This window comes from Osmerus mordax, chromosome 9 (assembly GCF_038355195.1).
Source record: "Osmerus mordax isolate fOsmMor3 chromosome 9, fOsmMor3.pri, whole genome shotgun sequence".
Classification (NCBI taxonomy): Eukaryota; Metazoa; Chordata; class Actinopteri; order Osmeriformes; family Osmeridae; genus Osmerus; species Osmerus mordax.
In genome coordinates, this window is record NC_090058.1 from 7849370 (window position 1) to 7873260 (window position 23891).

A 23891-nucleotide genomic window follows, 5' to 3' on the forward strand; every position below is an offset into this window, starting at 1 on the left:
CTTGTCGTTGACGGGCTGTCAAAAACCAAATGGAGACTCCTCCTTGTTCTTCGACCACAGAACAGGCGTCTATTTTATGCATAATTAGGTGACAAGCAGGACAGTGCAGTAAGATGAAAATATATGAGTAAACTGGCACATTGCTGGAACTTTATTGACTTCACATCTGATAGCATTACAGTACATTTACAGTTGGATTAATTTCTATTACATAATATTGCAGTACAATAAGCTCCCAAAAACACCAAACAGATGGCCAGTGTTTTTTGCTTTTAAGAAAAGCTTTGATATACAAAATGATTCTTTTAGCTTTGATGATATTTATGTATTGCTTCAGACTCGTCGGGAGCTGACAAATTTCCAGAACTTTCCTTTTCCCTGACTCTAAATCCCTAGTGAGACGGCGAGGCAGAGCGCAATGGCCTAAATCAGCCAGAACGTTCCCATTCTCTAAATTGTCCTTTAAAATGCTTTTTGTTCTGTTTTAAACTCCACTGAAACAAGGCGTTACAAAAGATCCTAGTGAAACCTGTGAAACCTCCCTGTGCTTGGCTTCTATTTGTTAGCTCCAACTGGTCAATGTACAAACTCGATCAATCTTCCCTTGACAACAAGAATGGCCCAGCACCAAACTCAGCTACAGCTTGCTTTGAGATGGTTCATTTTGGAACATGTCCAAAAGCAGTTTCACAGCAGTTCCACATCTAGCTATGGCCTGTTCCTTTTCTCCTTTTCCTTTCTCAGCTCCTTGTCTCAACTCCGGGAATCCTCAGTACAGTAACTCACCTATCGCCTCAGGGAGCTAAAAGAAATGGCTTAAAAAATGCATGCCTGTGCCAGGTGGAAATGTCACAGCTAAGAGCAGTCCGTTGTTTCTCGCCACTAAGAGAGACCATTAGCGGCTTTTCTCTCGGTCTCTTTCGTGTTCGCTCGAGCTGGTGTGTCACAGGGGCTTTTGGGTGTGGGGGTCCACTGTGTCCCCTAAGGTGCCAGGAGGCTTGCCCATTTTCCTACCCAGGTGTTTAAGGCGCAGCTCTTCCCTGAAGTCGTAGGTGAGGAGGGCGGGGTCGCTGGTGCAGAGGCGGGCGTAGGCGTCTGAGAGCGTCCTGAACTGGGGGATGGAGAGTTCCATGGGCCGGACAGTGGGGTCCACATCTGCCTCCCGCATCATCACCTCCGCCAGCTCCAACCGCTGGGCAGCCGGGAAAAGCATTCTGCAATAAAGGAACAATGTACAAAAAAAAATAGAATTCTTCCTTTTACAATAATTCTGTATCTTCAGAATTCTTTATCTGTGTGCCCTTAGCGTGGGCTTTCACAGCGAGGCTGGCTTGCCGTCCCCCATCATCTCAAGCCCAGCAGCACCCACATACTCTACAGATTCTGTGTTAGCTCCTCAGCTTCTCCACAAGCTGTTAATACAGCCGCCTTACCCGTCGCTGTTATATAAGTTCTGCTGCCTCCTCTCTCCTATGACACTCCAATGACTCATAATTGCTGCTCGCTTTGGAACAGCTTTTCTTTTGTTATCCTGGGCCTACATACGCTTCTCACAGCCATGGGGGTGGCTGCAGGCAGCAGGTGTGTGTGTTGTTGGTGAGAGCTGTGAATAGAGCCGGTCAAAGCTGAGCTGAGAGTTCAGTTCTTGGGCCCTTAGAGATGGTAGAATGAGGAGACGGACTGGAACGATGGAGAACGAGAGAGAGCAAGATGGAGAGAGAGAGAGTAAGCCTGTGGCCGTGAAAGGAGCGTGTGAAATACTGCTTACTCGATTCCTTTGCGGCAGTGCTTCCTCCGGAACTGGAAGACGTTCCTGACTACTTTCTCCACCACCTTGAAGGGCTGCTCAATCTGGGGCCGCGCGAGGGGGGTGAAGTGCACCACGCCCACGTCCACCTACACAAACGCACACACAGTCATGCACACACGCAAACACACAGGAGGTTAACTCGGACGAGGTAGATCCAGCTGCAGTGAATCCACTGAGGGAGGAGAGGGAGGAGAAAAAGAGAGGGAGCAAAGAAGTGAGAGAGGGAGAAAGGTGACGCAGCATGCGCTGGCGAGCTGGTTCCGGTTGCCACAGTAACACCTGTGCGATGGACCATGGAAACGAACCCCTCTTCCTGTCATGCTGGCGCTTGCCCCGCGCTCAATACCTCAGAGAGTCTGATGAGACACAAGGTGACGCACTCAAACACACTTATTTAGAGCTCCCGCTGGATCCACTAGCTCTGTATGGGCAGCCAACTATTTGTAGCACTTTAGAGTTAGCCAAATTTCTAAAGTCTTTGGTTCTATTGAAAAGAAATGCTCTAGCGATGTAGCCAACACTTCATTGCTAACACTAAAGCTATCTAGGAGATAGATGGAGGGGTTAGGCAGACCCAGGAGGCGGGGCTTGTCCTCCATGGGGGAGGAGGAGGATGAGGGCGAGGGGGAGTCCTGGCGCTGGTCCCCCCTCTCACTGCAGCCTCCGGATCCCTCTCCTGTCAGCTCTAAGCCGATATGACAAACTGTTGAAGTAATCGTGCCAGACTCAGCTGAGCCTATAGTTCTCCTCAGATCTCCCTTTTTCTCTTTCATGCTCATACACATTCTCCCTCTCTCTCTTTCTCTCACTCATATACTCCCACTCCCTCTCATAAACACTCAGTCTCTCTCCACTTACAGTACACACACTCTCTCTCTCGTTATCATTCAGTCTGTCCTTCTCTCTTCCTCTTGTCTCCATCTCTCCCTCTTTAATCAGTGGATTGTCCACTTTTCTCGGAGGCTCTTAAAAAGGATTGTGCCAAACTATCTTTTTTTCCCCTCTCCTCTTCAAAGCTCTCTCGGTTCTCTCTCTATATATTCTCTGTTGGGGCTTCCAGGGGGGTCTTAAACAGACCCCCTTCAACGCCTCCTTCTAGCCTAAAGAGCCAGAACTACGGCGAAGCCTGTCTGAGTGGAGCTATGCGTGGACCTACCAGTGCCACAACGGGACCGTGGGCGACGGAGCACAGCGCTGGCTGTCAGCCTGCCGTCACCTGCTAATAACCCTGTTTCCCAGGCACCGCTAACTGACTGACTGACTGACGGAGGGAGGGAGTGACGGAGGTACGGACGGAGAGAGGGACTCTGGGGAGTCTTGGCTCGCTTGTCTGTCCATTGTGGAAGAGGAGCTCCAACTACGGACTGCAGCAGGCTCATGGATACAAAGTTGGATAAACACACTGGATTGACAGACAGACCAGAAGCATATGCAGGTACAGGGATGCATGTGTAGAGAAGATTCTGGATAGCAAGACTGAAAACAAGCAAAGAGCTGGGATGCTGAGGATGTACTGTGAGGTAGGATACTCCCTGGTGACACACACACACAATTACACAGGCACACAAACTGGAAATTGAGGATGTATTGTAGTGAAGCATGCTCTCTGGTGACACACACAGGCTACGAACACACACACACATCCAGGTATGTAGTGTGAAGGTGTGCAATTTACAGTAACAGCCCTCCTGTAGAGACAGCTTGCCCAGAGGACCTCCTCTCTCATGCTTGTATATCTCTCCTCTGTTGTGGCTCACCTCTGCTACACTTGCCTTTGTTATGCTAGGCAAGGGGCTGGGCTGGAAAATAATTGGGGGAGGAAAACTAAAGTGATCCAAGGATGCACAAAGGAAGGCTTCTTAATGAGCTGTTTAGATTCTCGCCCCTCGCGCAGAACAGCGCTTTAGCTTGGCTTGTAAACCAGGGTGTTCTGATCCGTGTTAAGCCCAGCCTGCTTACCTGCCTGCCTGCCGCAGTGGCGTGGAGTGGAATAGGGACACTACTGGTGGAGTCGGATAGTCTGTGCAGCCAGATCTATATGGACTATAAAGTGCAGCAAACTCCTGCTGTCAGCAGGAAACTAAATAGCAGATGGTGTAGGAACAGTGGAGGGGCTGCTGTAGGAACTTGGCCACTAAGACCACACAGGTGTTTATCATAATAAAGTACATTTCTGTGTGGTGCAATTACTTAACCTGACTAAGGATCATGTAATTCCTCATGAACATTTACTGAAGCAGCCTTTTGTAGAGTGGTGGCTGTGAAGGTACCCAACCAGTAACAGGAGTTTCTCAGACTGACTCATGTGCATCAACTGGACGGAAGAGGCCAATATGGATCAGGAACATCGATCCCATCCACATGTCACATCAACACACCACTATGTGGGGCTGGCTCCTGTTTCTATGCAGTATGCAGCTTTTCCCCCCCACACAGTGATGCTGCATGATCTGACTGCCATCTGTCTGGTAGAGCTAATATAAAAGAATGCCTTTAATTTCACTTTCCTTGAGTAATTAAGCCATTTATATTCCGCACTTCATGATTTAGTAGAGGAGCATCGAGAAAGTCGATATTCAGACTATACGAGCAGCAGCATTTCAGCCGTCGGCTTGTCCGAGTCACTTTGCTGTGTGATTTATGAACGGTCCGGCGACGCGCCTTCGCTAGCTGCTCCGCTGTAATACATCCCCCTCCCGCCATTAATCCTCCTCTGATAACCTTAACACGCAAGAAACTTCCATCTTAAATCATGCGTCGCCACCACGGCCCTCCATCCAGGTGCTTTGCAGATGACCCTATTCCAATATTTTGAATCTGCTGGAGAGATCCTGAACTGGAACCTGAAACTGACTTATTGACCTGAAGACCACCTTATCGCTCCGTTGCACCGACACTCATCCGTCAACCCCTTTCCTTTATGGGTGGCAAGGAGGATCATAGATTGTGTGTACGTGTAAGGGATAGAGGGTTGCTTGGAATGTAAATAGGTTTCAAAGCCATGCGAGTACAGAATGTGTAAGAGAGGAAATAAACAAGAAAATCGTAACCCCTAATGATTTCTTGATGTCTCCAAATGAGCTTGTTATGTAAGAATCTGTATTCAAACTCATAAACATTCCTCTTCTCTCTTTAATTTGGTCCTGGATTTTTTAAACAAAGACTTCAAACATTTACATAGACTTTGAACCTGCTTTTCTTCTCCACATACTCATACTACAGTATACACAATACAGTATACACAATACAGTTTACACAATACAGTATACACAATTTTACTATTCCTACATTCACACATCTCATCTGCCTTTTTTTATATGTTATTGTTTTATGTCATTTGCATTGTGAAAGGACTAAGCACTACTATATACTTCTCAGTCAGTCACAATCACAGCTCTGGTCAACCTCAAGTACTACGCTTTGACCGAATTCGGGATCAGACACACACGAACACTTCTGCATTTTCAAATTTCATCAGTTTGACCTTCCCAAAGCAACGCAAAGCCACTCCATTACAGCCGCTATGCCCTGTAGCACTGTCGTCCCCTTGCCCATTTCCACCTTACACGACTCTTTCCTCTCGAGCCTTGCCCAATGGTGTGTGAGTCTGTATAATTTGTCATCTCCTTCTGAGCGTAACCAAGACGAGATGGCAGCCCCCTAGGGCAGCAACCGCTATACCACCTGAACTACCATCCCACCTTACATAACTGCAGAGGTTCTGTTGGGGGGATGGAGAGAACAATGGAATATACAGCTGGGAAATAAAAGGAGCGAAGACGAGAGAAAGGGGGATGGGTGTGGGGCACCAAGAGAGAAGACGCGATGCATTAATCATAACAATACCTTGAAAGGACAGCCTCCATTACATCAGTTCTGGCAGGACAAGCACTCAAAGGACGAGAAGGCAGCAGTCAATGCTACTAAAGCTACTGGACTGCCTTTCTAGCTGGGAGGGTTTCTGATACTGGATCTGTAGCTAGCTACTGGTCCATTCCACTCTCCCACATTGCCTCAGACACAGATGCCCAGAGGCCAAGCAGAAACCCAGCCAAGCCTAGTCCCTGCCCGGTCTCAGGTCCTGATACAAGTCTCCTCAAAAAATATAACTTTCTTCAACTTTCTCAGTGTACTGTAGCATTCCACTGTGTGGGCATGGATGTTAAAAAAACAGCCAAAAACTGTGGAAGGAAACCAAGCCTAACTTACAATGCTATTCAGAGAGACCTCAGAATGCAATGTTTTTATGTGATATTTAAAAACTCATAAATGTCAAAACAGTCAGTGCACTTGGGAATGCATGTTAATGGCGAAACATGAAGGCTCATATATCAACCCGGGGTATTTCCCAGCATGTCACAACGGCTTTCCATCTTGTTGGATACAAATACTATGTGGTGAACAAGGGCACAACCGTGTGTGCAAAAAGACTGTTAACAGCCACATCCCATCTATCGCATGACACCTTGGACCATAACATTGAATGACCACCTTTATGAAATGACGAGCACCAAAAGCAATTACATGCAGAGGAATGAGGGATATGCAAATTGGACAGTAAAAGTCCCTCATCTGGGGTAAGGACGATGCCTCTGTCCAGTCATGCCTCGGAGCGGTTCTAGGGAGAACTCTGTGGCGAGGTGATAAAATAAAGGCACCATGCTTATAATAGCCTGCCTTGTCTTCACACATCACAGAATCACACATCGACACTCCCTGGGTGCATGTTAGCTGCTTTCTCTTCCTCCACCCCCTCTCCCTCCTCTATATATATATTTATTTATTTTAACTCCCCAAAGAACACCAGCATCAGCATTTAGGATCTCATCACTTAAAAAATGACCAACATGTGTGCAATTTCTTGTCTTGCGGTTTCTGTAGCGGGGAATTGAATACCGCAAGGTCCACGAGTACGTAGTCTGAAGGTCAGGAGGACAACACAACCTCAAGAAATACTTTGCTGTACATTGTCTGCATATTGTGCCAGATGCAGTCTTTGGAATAGGCCTCCGGGGGACGACAGGAGACAGGATAGGGGGGGTAGGGAATTGGACCAAATTAAACAAACCGATCAATAACTAAACCAATCCATCACCTCTGGCTCACCAGTAATGACCACGCATCAGTATGGCCAACTCATTATAGGCAGGGGGTTTGGTTATATTATTTCCAGAGGCTGGCTGTTTTGATTTGCCCATGCAGCAGAATTATGGTAACACACATCTGCGTTTTCAAGGGTATCCCTTCTGTTAACCCTGTCTGATTTGTATTTTCTCCTTCTCATTTTGCCCTCTTTGTCATTCATGAATCAAGGCTGTCCTGGCCACTCCTTCACCCTGTTCCACGTCCTCTAGAGTATTGAGTGGAGCAGAGGTGAAGAGGAGGGGGTAGCAGCTGTGAGTTTAGGCTCCTGTGGAGAGTCTGCTGATCCTGCTTCTGATCTAGGGAGGGTCCGTGTGTTGCTTACACAGAATCCTGCACTGACCCTATTATGGACTAAATAAAAAAAGGGCCACACTCCCAGACAAATGTCTGGACATTTAAAATTCCACATCCAGTTCCCTGGGTTGGATTAATAATATATTTTTGTGTTTCATGATATTTTTTGCCTTTTTAATCCATGTGCATTTTTGAAGACATCGACAGGCAAGTACACAATTAGCCTAATAAAGGAGACTGCTGCATTATTTTTCTATATCCTTTTGACATGGAAAAAGTCTAAGAACGGTTTAACTTCTGCGTCTGCAGAGCGGAAACAGTTCGGTATAAAAAAAAAAAAAACGAACTGTCAATCAGCTTGACTTGCGAGGTGGATTCTCATTGCTGTGGTGAGGATTTACACACAGTTTAAAATACGACGTTTTGAGGTAGTCAACAAAAATCAAAGGTAAAGGATGGACACGCTAACGTTTTTCTGCTTGTGCTACGAACCTAGATCTTTCAACCATCTCTTCACAAAAAAAAACATTAGGGTTGATACTTTCGCTCAATAAAAAAAACACATTCAATGTTTTGAGGTTGTTATATGAATATATATTTATTATACCACGTGTTGTTAAGACTATTTGTTGCTAAATACTAATAACAACACATTTAGCTACTGTACTCCGAGATTGCGACTTTTTGTTAGTCCTTTTAACAACTAGCCTATTGTAATGTATTGTGTTGTGGAGTGGAGTATGAGTAGGCTAAGATGTGGGCAAGTTGTCTATTAATCCACATTTTTTCTAATCGTAATTGAAACTGAATTATGTTTTTGGGAGAAAAAAATAAGACTGCGGGTTTAACGCCTGAAAGATTTGCCGTATTGAACTTCTGCTTATGGTTATACATTCACTATCGGCTCACGGACTATGGTGACGTAGAGACTATTCTCCAGTGAAAGGAAAGCTACCTTCTATCAAAGGCACGGAGCGAGCATGTGTGGTCCATGACTGGGATGTCCTCTAATGTACTGTTGCTAAGGAAATGGATGACATGAATGGAGCCGCACGGACTAACCCTGTTTGTGTGCGTGTGTGTATGTGTGTTTACAGAAATATGAGCGAACAACCTGACGCGTCATAGCAAGCTCTGCACCAGTCGAGGTAAGCGGTTTTAACGTTGTTTTTGTGCAGCACGTTGTTTACAATGTAGTTATTCATCAGTGTTGAGTTAATGAGGCATTTTTTTATCCACAGTGTTTAGCCACGCCAGTCTGTGAACACATTACGAAAAGCAACGCAGGGACTATTAAGTAAAGAAGAAAAAAAATGTTTTACCATTTCATGTCAAAGTTATGCTCTGTGTAACATTACAACATTGCCAGATCTGTAGACAATTGTAAAAAAAATAGCTTAGAATGGACCTTTTGTGTTGTTTTTGTTATTGAAGTCAGGTGTGGTAACCTTACAAGAGTGAGGTGAGGACACTGCAGCTTTAAGTCCACATATTGAGCATAGCAAATACCAGAAACTAATTTCTCCTCCAGTAACACTTCCATGAGGCACCGGCACAGGGGGGAAAAGGCAGACGCAGGGGGCACAGAAAACGCACACACACACACAAATGTCTATCTATCCAATAATGTCCAATAATAAGAGCCTGCTCTCGTCGCTCGGTCTTAACACTCTCCCTTTGTTCCCTGCAAGAAAAGTGTGGGGTGATTGAGGGGGGAGAGAGAGAGAAAATAGAGAGAGAGAGAGGGGAGGCTAGAGGAAGAGGGACCTGTTCAATTCAATTTCTCATTTCTCTGTCTCCCTCCTCCAGTCCAGAGGAGCCGGATCCGAGGAGCACAGGATCGTCTGGCAGCTCTTTCCCCAGCAGAGCGAGGGCGGCGGGCTGGACAGAGGGGTTGAGACGCCTGGCTGTGGCTGGGTGAATGCTGCCTGGCGGAGGGGGAGCTACGGCAGCAGCAGCAGCGGCGGCGGCAGCTGCGTGGGCAGCGACGGTGGGTGGAGGAGGAGGGGGGGGATGGCATCCACGGGCATGCAGATCTTTGCCTTCGTCCTGGCGCTCCTGGGCATCATGGGCGCCATGGTGGCCACGCTGCTGCCTAACTGGAAGGTGAGCGCCGACGTGGGCTCCAACATCATCACGGCCATCTCCCAGATGCAGGGCCTGTGGATGGACTGCACCTGGTACAGCACGGGCATGTTCAGCTGCACGCTCAAGTACTCGGTGCTGTCGCTGCCCGCCTACCTGCAGACTGCCAGGACCACCATGGTGCTGTGCTGCGTCCTGGCCGCCATGGGCCTCTGCCTGGCATCCCTGGGGCTCAAGTGCACCCGCTGGGGGGGCGGGCGGCGTTCCAAGAGGCACGCCGCCATCGCCAGCGGCGGCTGCTTCATCGCCGCCGGCTTCCTGTGCCTGGTGCCGGCTTCCTGGTTCACCAACGAGGTCATCACCAACTTCCTGGATTCCAGCGTGCCCGAGAGCAACAAGTTTGAGCCCGGGGGGGCGGTGTACGTGGCGTTCGTGTCGGCGGGCTTCCTCTTTGTGGGGGGGTCCATCTTCTGCGTGTCGTGTTCTGGGAAGAGGCACGGCGGGAGGGACATGGTCCTGCTGCCCCCCCCTGACAAGCTGCTTCTTCACCAGCAGCAGCAGCTCCTCCAGCAGCAGGACCAGCTCCAGCACCAGTACTGCTCCCTCTCCCCCTTAGACAACAAGACTGGCTACAGCCTGCAGGACTATGTGTGAGTGAGCACTGGCGGTAGGCGCGCAAGCTTAAGGCTACGGTGGAAAAAGAGATGGAGGGGGGGGGGGGGTTACCGCTGGCATCTTGCTGAATAGTAGACGAGGAGGAGAAAAAAATAGGAGTGCGTTGAAGGACTTTGAAGACGTTTTTTTTCCTTTGTCCCCGCCATCTTCCGTCTTGTATTTTTCCCTCCCTCCCTTCTTTTTTTTTGTGTTCTGCAAGCACAACAAACAGTGGAGGTATTCCCTGAGCTGCGCCCGGGAACAGACGGGGAGTGTTAATGTGAAACGCGCTGCAGGATCGCCGAAGGAGAGCCGCCTGAAAACAAGGCAGACCTCCATCCATCAGTAGATCACAGAGTTTCCCGGGAAACAGATTAGTTGTTAGGATGCCTTTCCTTTCCTTTTTTCTCATTCATTTCGTCCTCACCAAAGGTTTGAATAGGGGGGAGGGGAGGGGGGAGCAATCATTTAGCTGCTAACAATCGTTGGGTGCCCTTTCATTCGACAAGTCGGCAATATGATGTCTCAAAGAGGCAGCAGTAGGTGGAAGCCCTTTCAATAGCAAGCCATTGTAGTTTTTGCCAAACCATTCACTAGAATTACACTAGTTGGGACTGATTTAATACAATGATAGTTATTTTTGGTAGCTAATAATAGAAGGATTGATATTTTGCCTATAAAGCATGCTGTCTATGGCCTGTCTTTGTATTGATACAGTCAGTGGAATGCCTGGTTAGAAATCTGAGATATTAGTAGACACTACAATGCCTGTGCCCAAAAAGCTGTAGTACATGACCCTTCTGAAACTGTTCAAAGAGAAGCTGTAAGGATGAGTAAATATGGGTGCTGGTCCGATGATGGAAAGACAAATACACAGAACCCGGCCTCGATCCCAGCAGGTGTGGATAGAGAGAGCGTGAAAGAGAGATGGAGAGATCCCTTCTTCCAGCAGAGTGGACTGTCTGACATGTTTCTTTCCCATTTTTGTTTCCAAACGAAAGAAGGCTGGCTTTTCTAGCTCGCTGCTGATTCCATGTATACACTCGGGCACACACACACATGCATACAGATTAAGAGACTGCCACAGGCAGAGAAATATACACACACACACACACATATACACAACCTCCTACACACACACACGCACACACACGGGCATAAGTAGACGCTCTAGAACACATAAACACTGAACCCTCTGACACACCGGAGCTGCATGCGCTTTTCACTCGAGCTGTCCGCCTCCTCACTGCCATGGTAACGGGATCCAGCGCCCAAATATCTTTATTGTCTGGGATTCTGTGTGTGTCAGGTCAGAGCTTTGAGGTTGGGCAGGGGGGCATCTCTCTCTGTACCCAGCTCCATAAGCCTTCCATAGAAGCTCCACACACGCTGGGAAGCTTCATCTAATCCCTTTTATTAGACAGTCACATGAGCCAGCAGCCGAATGTCACTCCCAGGTTTGGGAAACGCTCCCTATTTGTTGACCATTGTTAACAGTGTGTCTGACACGCAATTAAGGGTTATGTGGGGAAATGCAGCTACATTTGAGAAGTTGGTGGGGTGCGGAGATGGACAGCAAGGATATTTGTGTTGTACAGCGAGGTACAGAGAAGGGGTTTGAGTCACAGCGTGCGGTGTGGCCATGCTGTGTCGATGGCCTCTGCTTAGAAAAAGGTTTGAGTCATTTCCCATATGTGGCTTGATTTTTCAAGTGCGTCAGCCGTGCATATGCTACCTACCGGTCTGCACCTGTCAGTCTGTCTTTAGGTGTTCTACCTCTCCTCCTCAAGTCATGTGGGAACACAGTTGCATGTTGAGAGCATGCTGTCCAGCACATGTCTGCTTACACACACACAGCCACAAATGCACACACACACACACACTCACTTACCCACTTACACACTTCCCCTGCCTACTCGTATGTCAGAGGTGCTTTAAAACGGTTCTGTTCCCATGTGTGTCTCGAGTGTTCAGAAAACGAAGAAGTAGGGGGGGTGGTGAGGGGAGGTATGTTGTCTCCAGTCTGAAATGGCTGCTCTAGTGACAAGATCTGGCAGTGATGTGTAGCTCGGCTCTCCTTCTCTTCTCTCTCTCTCTCTCTACTCCCACTCTCATATCTCCTAAATAGGCAGTTTCCCGGGGTAGAGCAGATGGCTAAGCCCAGCTCGCCACCTGCAGGCTGCTTCCGGAAGTCTGGGGGCACCGCTGGGGGGCATCTCTGTTGGACCTGGCAGCCCTACAGGGCCAGGTTCCACCCCCTGCCCATCCGGCCTGGCTACCCGCCATGCCCTCAGCACAGAGCATTAAAAAATGTCTGTGATCTGGTCAATAACAACACACGGCACAGGCACGGTAAAGAACGCAATAAATATGAGACAAGAATGTGCCATCGTCAATAAGATGCGTGTTTGAGAAATGTGCCAAATGGACTCATGACAAGCTTAATACTGTTCGGAGTTCCTTCTGTTTATTTTTTATCCCATTGTTTGTGAGTTACACAGTCAAAGATGTTTTATGGATTTCTTATTTGTTCTGCCAGACTTTAGTGTTGATTAATCCATGTGTACATTGGGATACAGTATTACAATGTTTTTTCAACCATTTAATTCCTTCTCATCCAAAGCACAGAATTATTTCAGGGGCATACATACTTAAGTTTCATTACAAATGACTAATGTCTATGGTTTTGAAAATTGTTTTATAAATCACACTTAGTGATATTGTATCCATTTTTATCTACAGTATTTTAAGCCTGCAGTGGACTGTACATATTTATCTCAATAAATACAAATCCTCATTTTTACATTTTGTCTGGCATGCATAAGATAACATGTTCATACTTTGTATCTTCTTTATAAGAAGACTACTCTGCTGGCCCTGTGTAACATTGTTTGACAGCAGTTTGTTTCAAATGGCTGAGCATCGCAAGTCCCCTGAACCGGTACAAATGTACATAATACAATTGGCAGTCTGAGAAGGAGGGGAAAAAAAGACTGCGAGCCAGCTAGCTCCTTTTTTGGTCTGAAAAGATCGAGCAGGCAAACTAAAATCGAAGGTTTCTCTTGTGGATGTGCAGCTTCATAATCAGTGCACCATTTTATTAGCTTCTAAATGGCTGCAGTGCAAAGTGCAGACCTGTAATGTCTCCACAACCACAGCGCTCCAGCAGAAACCCAAGACAATAATTATCGTTTGGATAATTGCAGCTTATTTTTGTGGATGCTTTAGCACTTCTTCATTTGCCAGGAGGATTATGCTGACGAACAGTTTAAATGTTCTGGTAATGTTTCAATGTGCTTGTGCGAGTAGCTCTATTTTTTACTAATAAAACTATTTTGTGGAAGCAACATGTCTTTAGTTTGTTGTGTGTTGGGACTTTGTGGACCCATATATGCGTGCATGTGCATACAACATGTATGTTGGTGTGTGTTATGCATGAAGGACTAAAGTGATGCGTTTGACAACAGTTGGTGATGATAGTCAGCTCCTTGCCAGAAAACACAGATTTTTGGAGGGTACAGGATGTGCTGAGCGTAGGCAGTGATGCAGGCTGTTCACCCTGCCACCACGGAGCCTCTATAGGGCTTCCTGAAAAACAGCTCAATCAGGCAGAAATGGGGAATTTTATTCCCTCTAAAACCCATATCCATAAAACATCACAGACAGTCGGCAAATGGGTTCGGAGAAAAGGGAGGAGCGCTGTCCTTTGCGCCCATCTGCAGGATTCAGTCATATCTTATTGAGACGTTAGCATAAGCAAGTGGCCTGCAGTACTACCAAACCTTAGGAGGATTAGTGCAAATATCTTCTGTTCCAACATACCCTAGTTCATTTGGTATGAGCAATATGACAAGCCGTGTAGGCCTGCTCCTGAACTCATGCAGTTAGAAGGGAATGAACGGCAACAGCTGGTGGAGGCAGCTTAGGTAGCAGGATCCTGCATCCCATCCTCTGGGTGCACAGAGCATCCATTTAGCTTCGCCAGAGCTTCACAACAACAAGACCAGCTTGGTGTCTCCGAACATGAACAGAGGAATGCCTAGTCAGACAGAAGAGACTTGCTTGATGCTAAGACCACTGTTTCTGGTTCAGCTGCTGTCTGAATCCAGAAATGGATTATTTCCGTCTTTAGTTGAATGCACCGCAAAAGGACAGATAACGAGAAGTACAGTATGTTTGGACTGAATGCATACAGTATGTCAAGCATCTATGGAATACTTATCAAATAGTTACCCAGAATGTTGGGTTTCATTTCAGCTAATTGGAGCCAGTGGAAATCATGCGCTTTTACTGAAACAGACATGGATTATTCAAGGCTTCGTCTCTCTCTCTCTCTTCTCCCTCTCTCCTCTAGGTTATGCAACAGAGTGGAGATCAAATAGCGACTCCTCTCCTGGGTAAACGCTAATAAGATCGTCTCCTCTGTGTATTTAACCTACATTTTCCTTCAAAGCAGCTCACCCTGAATTGCCGTCATGACAGATCACGAGTGTGTGTTCAGATGTGGGGGCGCGGAATTTTGAACCCTGTACCTCAGGCCCTGGGGTTAATCTGGACTGTTTCCCAGCAGGATGAGCATGCGTCCCACCTACAAAAGCAAGGTCATGTCAACTCTTAAGACAAATCAGGTTCAATAAAGGTTCTCGAGTCCCCGTGGCGTAGCCTGCAGAAGACCCCCCTTTTTGCTCCATGTAGAACCTTTAAAATTGTTCTAGGAGATAGAGCTATTTGAATTTCTCTGCCAAAATTAACAGCAATAATTACCAACAATAATCTTTCTTTCATAGGGATAGCAGAGACCTCCTAATTTGGGGAACATTTTCTCCACTAAACTAAGGAGACGGTCAACAAAAAGGTGGGACAGACGTAGGCATAGATAATAATGAGGTTATCAGTGGAAAAATGCCTGTGAGGCATGTTGCCTGGCACAAAAGAATACAGAAACTAAGCGTAGGCACTCCTTGCTCACAATCGTACATCACTTGTCCCCTAGGCGATAACAAAACCGCTGGGATGAGACTCAGAACAACACTCAGGGCGACAAACAGCTGCAGTATCTCACCTATATTTAATGGGAACGGTTTTCTTTTGGACAAGCATCATCTTCCTCAGGGTTCATATAGGAGATATAATATGGTCATCAGCAGCAGCATAGATCGACCTTGGCTGGCTGGAGAGACTCCCCCCTCGTCCCAGTGCACATGTGAAGCGCGCGGGAGGGGGGGGAACGTCTGGGTGTGACCTTGCCTGTGCTGTAAACTGCTGAGAGAGGCAGTACAGGCGCTGGAGATGACAAAGAGGAGGACTCAGAAGAAAACAATACACTCTGACAGTTGAAAGGAGGGCTTGAATATTTCAGCTTGATCATCTGAGCAAGACGTGTTGCAGAACGATTAGGTGAAGTTGGTTGAAAAGCCCCCATTAGAAATGGATCCATGCTCTTTGACCATTACTGAGACCTCATGTAATAATAGCCAATAGTTTTCAAAGGGGTTGCTAATGTATGCACTAAGTACTTTGTGTGTAAGATGTAGAGAGTGGAAGGTGTTCCACAGTATAAAAGGGTGAAACAGAGCTCATATTACTGTAGCATATTGGGGACTGAAAGGATAGATGATAGTTAACAGCATTGTAGAAATAGGCTACACTGTTAATGGAGGGAAAAAAATGCAAAAAAACAAAACAATGAATGAAGCATAGCTACATTAAAGTAAATGAGTGAAGACAATTATGATAATTGAACATTTGTATGCATCACTCGGCACATTTGTTCCTTTTCTGAATCACTGCTGCACAAAAACCCACAGAGAACTACTGTATCCAGTCTATCCTCTTCACACTAGTCTGAAAACAACAATCTGGAACAGGGTGGAATCAAATTGTGAAATTACAGCCCTTGAAGTTTTAAATTGGAATCTTAAAAAAAACAACAACAAAAAAACACATTGGAGTTAATAGATTATGGATTGATCCCTTCAATGCTGGACCTTTTTTTCTCCCTCTGACTGCATTTCACAGAACCAGCCAGAGACTGACTGGGGATTGAAGCTGACCTTCTTTTCGGGGAAGCTGGCCAGGATTCTAGCAGTTGTTTTCCGAATACCTGCATCTTTTCTTGGCATGGACACTAAACAGGCCTGAACCCGTTAGAACACTAAAGCGTCGACTCACGGCTAACCCGCAACGCTTTTCATAAAGGAGGAGCAATACATCTCCTGAGATGTAGATAAGCTAATGCTGCCAACCTCCACGTTTTGTTTAAAAGAGGAGAACGTATTTTTAGCGTTCTTTACCCAGGGACTGTGATGGATTGAGACCAAGGGCTTCAGGCGTTTACCGCTACAGAGTCATTGAAATAACTTTCCTATACTCTTGATACCATGTTTGACCCCATTTACAGACTAGGAATAGGTGCAGATGAATAGTGTGCCTGTGGCGTAGGCGATGTTTTAGAGGTGAAAGAGCCACACAGCAGCACCGGCATTTTTCAGGTTATCTGTGAGCAGAGAGTTGGACCACTTTCCATCCATAGAATAAACCACAGCCTATCCTGTTTCCTACTACACATGTAGCATAGACACACTCTAATGCCACAGCTCTCCACCAATGTATTTCTTCAACAATAGTACAAAATGAAAAACTAACTGCAATATAAGCTATTTAAACACATTGGTACTGGTCTAGGAAAAGATAAGCTGTCTTAATCAGGACAGCTAAATAGGCTCTGGTGTCTCAGACACTCAGCACCCATAATGGATCTGTACTGCAGCATTAGCACTTTCCATTTCAGCACCAAGCATCTGGCCCGCTGGTCGTCCATAGAGGCAGTGTACGAGGCACAACATCTGTAGGGCCCGCCCCCTCAAGGGCTGCTACGTGCTGGTTGGTTGGTGGGCGATAGCTGATGCAGACATTACTCAGGCCTGGCTGATGCCTGGCCGAGACAACCATCTGCTGGAGGTACGCACAGCTCTCCCCTCAGATCCATCTCTGTCATAAGCCTGTCTCCAGGCGTGCTTTTACCTCTCCTCTCGCGTGGAGGACACCATCAGCCCTGGCTGAGTTCCTTCTCTGTGTCTCTCCCACCCACCCACCTTCCTTCCTTACCTCGTTCTGTAAAACCCCCCTTACCCACATGTATGAACACACTCTTTTGCTCACACCCCTTCCCACTCTTTCAATCTCCCTCCCACTCTCTCTCAGTCCTGTTTCTCTCATTTTCTCCCTGTCCTGCCTTGCACCTCTCCCACAGTCCCTCAGCTTCTCTCCAGCTCTCCCACTAGCTACACAACCCCCCCACAACCTTAATTCACTTTCCCCATCTTTCCTACCTTCCTTTCTCCTAACCATATTCCCCCTTATATCACTCTCTCACTTTGTCCTAGGCCACTTTCTTGACACAATAATTTTTTAACAACTTACCCATTCTCTCTCATTCACTTTCACCCACCAGCTACTATTCTCGGCTCCTATTTACAGCTCCTCTTACTGGGCTGGGTGTGGGAGGACAGCAGAGAGAGAGGTAGAGGGGGGCTGGGGTGTGGGAGGATAGAAAGCCAGCTCTCTGGGCGTGATGGAGGGTCCATTGAGCGACTAGTAGACCCGTCTGTGACAGACAGAGGCAGATTTTAATCACATTCTGCCAGGAAGCGTAGAGCGGGAGGCGGGGTGGAGAAGGGGCTCTGTCTCAGTCAACACACTTCACCTTTGTGCAAATCAGCGGTTCTTTTTTATAGCTAGTGGTTGTACGGACTGGTCTAACTCAGGCCCAAGGACATCAGCCCTAATAAGGCGTCTGGTCTCTATCTTCAGTTACTCTATGGTATCAATTGGCCTGATCTCTTAAAGTGAATATTAAGCATCACGATTACTGTATTTCAGGTAGCTATTACCGCACATTTATCTCACAGGCAGAAAAAAAAATGTCTACTAACTTTTAAAACAGGCCTTAACTCGTAAATAAATATTAAAACATATTTTAGGTTTGCTACAGTATCCGTGCAGGAATCAACAGCCAGTGTTCATTCGGCCAATAAGGAAGAGGACAGGGACGTGTGATCCATGATAGGACAGACCCAGGGTACGGTTGGCCTGCAGGCACAAATGCTAACGCCATGGCAGCCAATCACAGTGTACAGGAGCCTTCAAGGACAATCTCAGTCAGTCAATGTGACAAAGCAAGGTGCACGCCAGGGGCCAGAGAGACACAGGCCAGATTACACGCACCGAGGATAAGGGGATAGGCTGTATCCTCACGATATGTCAATACTGGCCAGCAGACGCTGATATCAAATACATTAAACATTTCCTTTTTAATTACCCCTGGCGGTAGCCAGAACAGGCTTCTCTCATTGGTCGAAATCTAAATGTGTCTCCCCCATTTATTGTTTCCATTATCTCACCCTAAACCATTAGGAAATTCGTGGATTGATTCCACGCTCGAAGGCTGCTTGTTGATAACAGCATAGCATTGAAGTTATTTTCCAAACAAGGTAAGAGAGGGTCACCTTGTTAATTGCAGTATGTGTAACATTGCTTCTGCCTCCTTTGATTTGGGTTGATGAGGTGTAGGAACAGGGGATAGCGGCTTGTTACGAGCGATGTGTGGCAGGTACCAGAGCTAGATGTGCTAGCAGCATCTGAGAAATGTTTCTCAGAACTGTATGTAATTACAGCTATGCAGTGGCAATGTTCCCTTGTATATATAACTAGCCTTGCTAACCTGTACTGGGCTGTTGGGTCTATTTCAGGATATGCCTCCCATGCACTGACGCACAGGTTTACATAGGCCGATTGTTTTGTGTTTGGACACACATGCACACCAGACACACACACACACACACAAACACAATCCACACGTAGGCGCGCGCACACCTGACACACACGCTCCCCAGACACACACCCACCGTCCACACACACAGATTAATGTGATACCCCAGCTCTGACATGACTGAAACATGCCAAAAACCAACATAGAAGACAATTACAATTCAATTTGAGCAAATCCACATGGGCCTACATCAGAAGACAATAAGCATTCCGAAGCTACAGAGAGACAGCATGACAATAATACTGACAATTACAACACTGAGCTGATTTGTTGAGCATGACAATGTGGCACAGCCTTATAGACTCACCATGCAATACAATACTGTATGTGCGCACGCACACACACACACACGGCTAATCCTCAACAGAGGGAGAGAGATACATTTACATAACTCACCATTGTCTCTCCCTTAATAATGTGCTTCTATAATCTGTAATTTAGGAGAAGGTCTACTACTTTCATCAAAGAGTACTTTAAGAAAGAGGGAACTACATTCCCATGTGTAGACCAATAGACCACACACAAAAAAACGATTAGTTAAAAATGTGCCTTCATTCCCAACAATAATAATAAAAAAAGGTTATCCAACATCTTATATAAACAAAGCCAGACATTGTCATTGTTCATATAAATATGAATGTCTGTAATGACCTCCCTGTCTAGTGTCTGTGGGATAAGTAACATGGCTTCAGTGTGCTTTGTGAATGACAATATCACTCACGGCAGCAAGCGTAAGCAGTGAATCAAACGCACCAGAAAGAGCTGCTCTGTCTGCTCCTCAGCCCTCCATCACCAGAGCCTCCATCACCAGAGCCTCCATCAACACCTCATGAAACCCTCATCATCACTCTTGATGACATCAGCATTCCCAAGACACAATTAAAACAACATTTGGAGTAAGACTGTTTACATAAACATGTGTGGACAAGTTCAATCAATGTAAAAGATTAGAAAGAAAACGTGCACACGCATGTATGAACACAAACAAGCACACACACACACACACATTCTGCATGCATGTGTGGGCTACACCCAAGCACAGAAGATAGCAAGGCACCACTAGATACAACCACACACACGCATGCTAACAGCACAGGAATACACGCAAATGTTCAGCACACACACAGACTATAGGCACACACGGACACACAAAGAACATACAAGAGCCAACCACTAAACCTAAAGGCAACAGAGTGGGATTAAATAATCATTTGGTACCATCTCTTCTGAGAGAATGAACAATCAGGTCCTGTTTCATTCACTCTGCTGCTCTCTCGCTGCCTTTACTCCCAAAAATTAAATATTTACGATCAAAGGCCTCTTTAGGCGCCACTACTACTACTGGGGCCCCCGTTCCATCACTATCCGGCAGCTTATCCCTAAAAACACATACAGAATGCAAACACCATTATGTTACATAACGAGAGCAAGCCTCTCGTTAACGACTGGCACTAGGACCCTTAACAGGGCCAAGGAGACAACAAGGAGACTAGGACTGAGAGAGCAGACAGGACCCAGAATGGGACCGGGCGCTCATTAACGCACAGTGTGATGGCGCCGCATCGCAAATACCCAACAGGCATCATTACACCCAAAGAACTTGTCACAACTGCAAAGACACTTCTGAAACAACATTGATTTAGTGCAGTTCTGATGAACCCGAGTAGTGGGAGTGCTTTGTAGAGAGTCCCGTGACGGCGGAGGAAAGATGAGGGGCGAGGAAGAGTGGAGGGGGGGGGGGGGGAGAGAGCACGGGAGTGGACATGAGTCTGTTTGAGTGGTTATGTGGAAGAGTGGCGAGGAGATGGATTGTGCATGTATGCTTTATATCCGCGTGAGTCGGTGTGTGTGTGTGTATGTTTGTGTACGTAATCAAACTCCACATGAGCCTGATTGCATGTGGGTCCTACCTCGGGCTTGGGGATGAAGGCTCGTCCAGGGATGGTGAAGCAGCTCTTGACAGTGCACAGGTACTGGGCCATGATGGACAGACGGCTCCTCTGTCTGCTCCTTGCACTGGCTGTTAGCCTCTGGGGAGGGGGGGGGGATTGTTATACAACTATACACACGGGTGAATATGTTCTCCATGTAAAGGCTCTTCACTAAAGGCTTTTAGTACCAGCCAGAGAGACACAGACCAGGGAGCACACTTGACATGGTTCAACTAATCAAGGCATGTATATTATCAGCCCAGAAGACCACACTCAGGAAACAACGCAGACACACATGTACACACAAACCTCGGCCACCTCCTTCTGGAAAGTGAGGGTCAGTCTGGTCCGTCCGTATGTGAAGGGACCGGTTCTGTTGGAGATGTTCTCCAGCCACTTGATGATGAGAGGAGTGGACACGCTGAAGGGGAGGTTCCCTATGATGTGGAGGTCTGGGGGAACTGAGGAGGAACCAACTATTACACTTTGTTCTTGGAAACACACTGCAAAGTACACATTCATATACTGTGGATCACAAGCCAGTGTGGTCTACTATAGGGTCAAAATGGTCATCTATTGATTTTCCATTCTCACTCACCATCCTCCCATTCCTTGATGATGCTGGATGGAAATCCTCGGTCCATCCTGTAGTTGAGTATATCACCGTGGACTATCCTCACCTTCCCAGGAGCAGCCTCGGAGAGGAGCTGGGAACAGCGCCAAGACAGAACCAGCTCATTCAAAACACACCTGTGTGTCTCATGTAGTGTTGAAGGCAATTCCAGTACCACAAAGCACACTTTCAGTCACCACAAAAAGCCTCTCAGGTCAGATCAATACCTTACTATTGTGTCCATTTGTCAATTTGACCACCAGCGATAAACCAACAACCACAGACGTACAAGGCAGAGGTTAACCTTTTAAGGACAACGTGGTCCAACTAAAGGGGCCATTGTAAAGGTTCTCTTGGTGCGGTACCTTTAATCCAGGCATAAAGCGTGTGTCCTTCTCCACCACCAGAAGGTCGGCCGCCCCAGCGTTGAGGATGGAGCGGGTCAGACCCCCGGGACCAGGACCCACCTCACACACATGGGCTTCCTTCAGATTGCCTGCCTGGCGCACAATCTTATCTGCACAAAACAGTGCAGAAAAAGCCATTCTGATGCCTTGCTAACTGCAACTGGAATTCTTGAGTCGGATACTGCACAGGAGAAAACTGTAGATATTCCCTCCAGTTTGTCATTTTATTGTAAAATTCATTACAAAGCTGATATATGATGCATTTTGTGCTTGTATTTCTGACTTCTATATTGATAATACCATGTGTTGTTTTGTGTAGCCTACCTCTAGGAAACATTATAAGGGGCATTAATCTATCAGTCCCCTGATTCAAGGACATCCGATAAGAACTGATCTGGCCTGCATCATAGATAATCACATTAGAGAGATGGTTGTGTGTGTGTGCTGTTTGAGTTGCACAAAAACAACAGACCATCCATACACATTAGTCAGACATCTATTACATTAGTCTGACACCGCCAGCCTTCAGTTTTAATGCTTACGAGCAAGCCAGTATGGGCTATGCAGTCAGTTCTCATGCTAGGGGCAGGGGCGTGGGGGGGGACACGACACACACCATTGTGTTCTCATTGCAGGTGTACACAGCGAACAAAGCACAGGACCAGGTGTTGGTGCATTGCAGATAGATGGAGCTGACTCACCTGTGAGCTTCATGTCCAGCAGAAAGTTCTGGGAGAGCTGTTTCTCTGCTCGCAGATTGTACAGTTTGATCACTTCCCCAATGGTGGGGAGGGGAGGCAGGCGGAAAGAGGCTAGTTTTCTCGGAGCAGCCATCCCTGCGCTGAGGGAAGGAAATGGAGGACGAGGAGAACATGATGATGATTAATGCACACTTTGATAGGAGAGCAATTATGCTCTCAGGGGGTAAATATCAGAGCAATTAACAGTAGATCAGAGGTCTGAGGATGATAATATGATCAGCAATCATCAAGACAACACATATGCCAATTCTTCTTATCCAAAGACCTAGTCTGTATGGGGTGTTGGCTTACCATGTTTGCAACATGTGTGTATTTGTGTCATATGTATTACGTATTATTTACTAGCTATGGTATTTATGATAGAAATCACAATAGAGATTTTGATGAAATTGTGGTACAGACGAAACGGATTTGAGGCTCATACTCATAACCTGATATCGTGCGCCACCTAATGGAAATATCTATTAAATAAGCTAATTCGAATGTCTGGTTCGATGAGATTGTTAGCAGTATTAACGTTATAATGCGAACAACGTTTATACCGTTATACCATTTGTCCACCAATTCATTATTATCAGGCTGTGATTACCTTTGTTTCGAGTTCCAAGGTCAAAAGAGCATATGTTTTTAAAGTGTAACTAGTAGTTGCAGGCATCATCAGCTAAATCAATGTAGTTTATATAGTTATTATTTCATAAGGTAAAGGCATGTTGTTCAATTCAATGTGAAGTTGGAGAAGGATACAAAGAAATACTGAGTCGTATCTACCAAAAATCTGTTATTACGTTTGAACGAACTCAACACTTCAACTTGTTATGCTTTTGCTAGCCGTTTTGCTCTGCGGCTCAAGTACAAACCACTGCATTAATACATTTTTTCCACTTAATTCACACAATTAGTCATGCAAATAGCAGTCAAAAGTTAACGTCAACAGAAAAGACATGTCTAAATATGCTAAAGAAATATATAACCTGATTACACGTTTCTGTTGACACCAGTGGACGATCTTACTTCCTGCCTTCGTCAGAAAATGTGTGGCTAAACAGCCAATGGACTTGCAAGGAATGTTATATCAGCCAATACAGTTCTGAGAGGCGTTTCTTTCAGGTTGTCCTTGAACGAGAATGTCCTGTTTAATGTAATGATGTATCAAGGCCAACAGAGGGTGGTATTACTCAGGATGAATAATGGCCCTGTGCTAAGCCACGCTTTGGATCAAAATAAACAGAATTGACCGATGTACTGCCTTGGGAAGATTTCATTAATAGTTTGGTTATTGCTCATCCTCAACGATTAGAAACTAGGGTCCAACTTGAGTCATTCGGATACTACATAATTAGATAACACAGGCTCCTGACAAT

The 23891-nt window shown here is 46.2% G+C and overlaps 2 protein-coding genes across 3 annotated transcripts; one reads left to right on the top strand and one right to left on the bottom strand.

Annotated features, from left to right (window-relative positions):
* Positions 1-122: 122 nt before the first annotated feature.
* Positions 123-23542, bottom strand: tfb1m (transcription factor B1, mitochondrial). 2 transcript variants are annotated; one of them, XM_067243071.1, is made up of 8 exons: positions 23502-23542; positions 22471-22610; positions 21728-21879; positions 21348-21456; positions 21059-21210; positions 20729-20848; positions 1769-1896; positions 123-1214 (listed from the first exon to the last, which is right to left on the bottom strand). In XM_067243071.1, the coding sequence occupies exons 2-8, from the start codon at positions 22601-22603 to the stop codon at positions 944-946; spliced, it is 1065 nt and encodes a 354-aa protein (XP_067099172.1). In that variant the 5' UTR covers positions 22604-22610; positions 23502-23542; the 3' UTR covers positions 123-943. The 2 variants fall into 2 exon arrangements, with proteins under 2 accessions (XP_067099172.1, XP_067099174.1); XM_067243073.1 differs by lacking the exon at positions 23502-23542 and adding an exon at positions 23120-23310.
* On the top strand, positions 2407-9988 carry LOC136949467 (claudin-20). Its single transcript, XM_067243758.1, has 2 exons — positions 2407-2429; positions 9250-9988. Exon 2 carries the CDS (start codon positions 9263-9265, stop codon positions 9986-9988), a length of 726 nt encoding a protein of 241 aa, XP_067099859.1. The 5' UTR covers positions 2407-2429; positions 9250-9262.
* Positions 23543-23891: the final 349 nt, after the last annotated feature.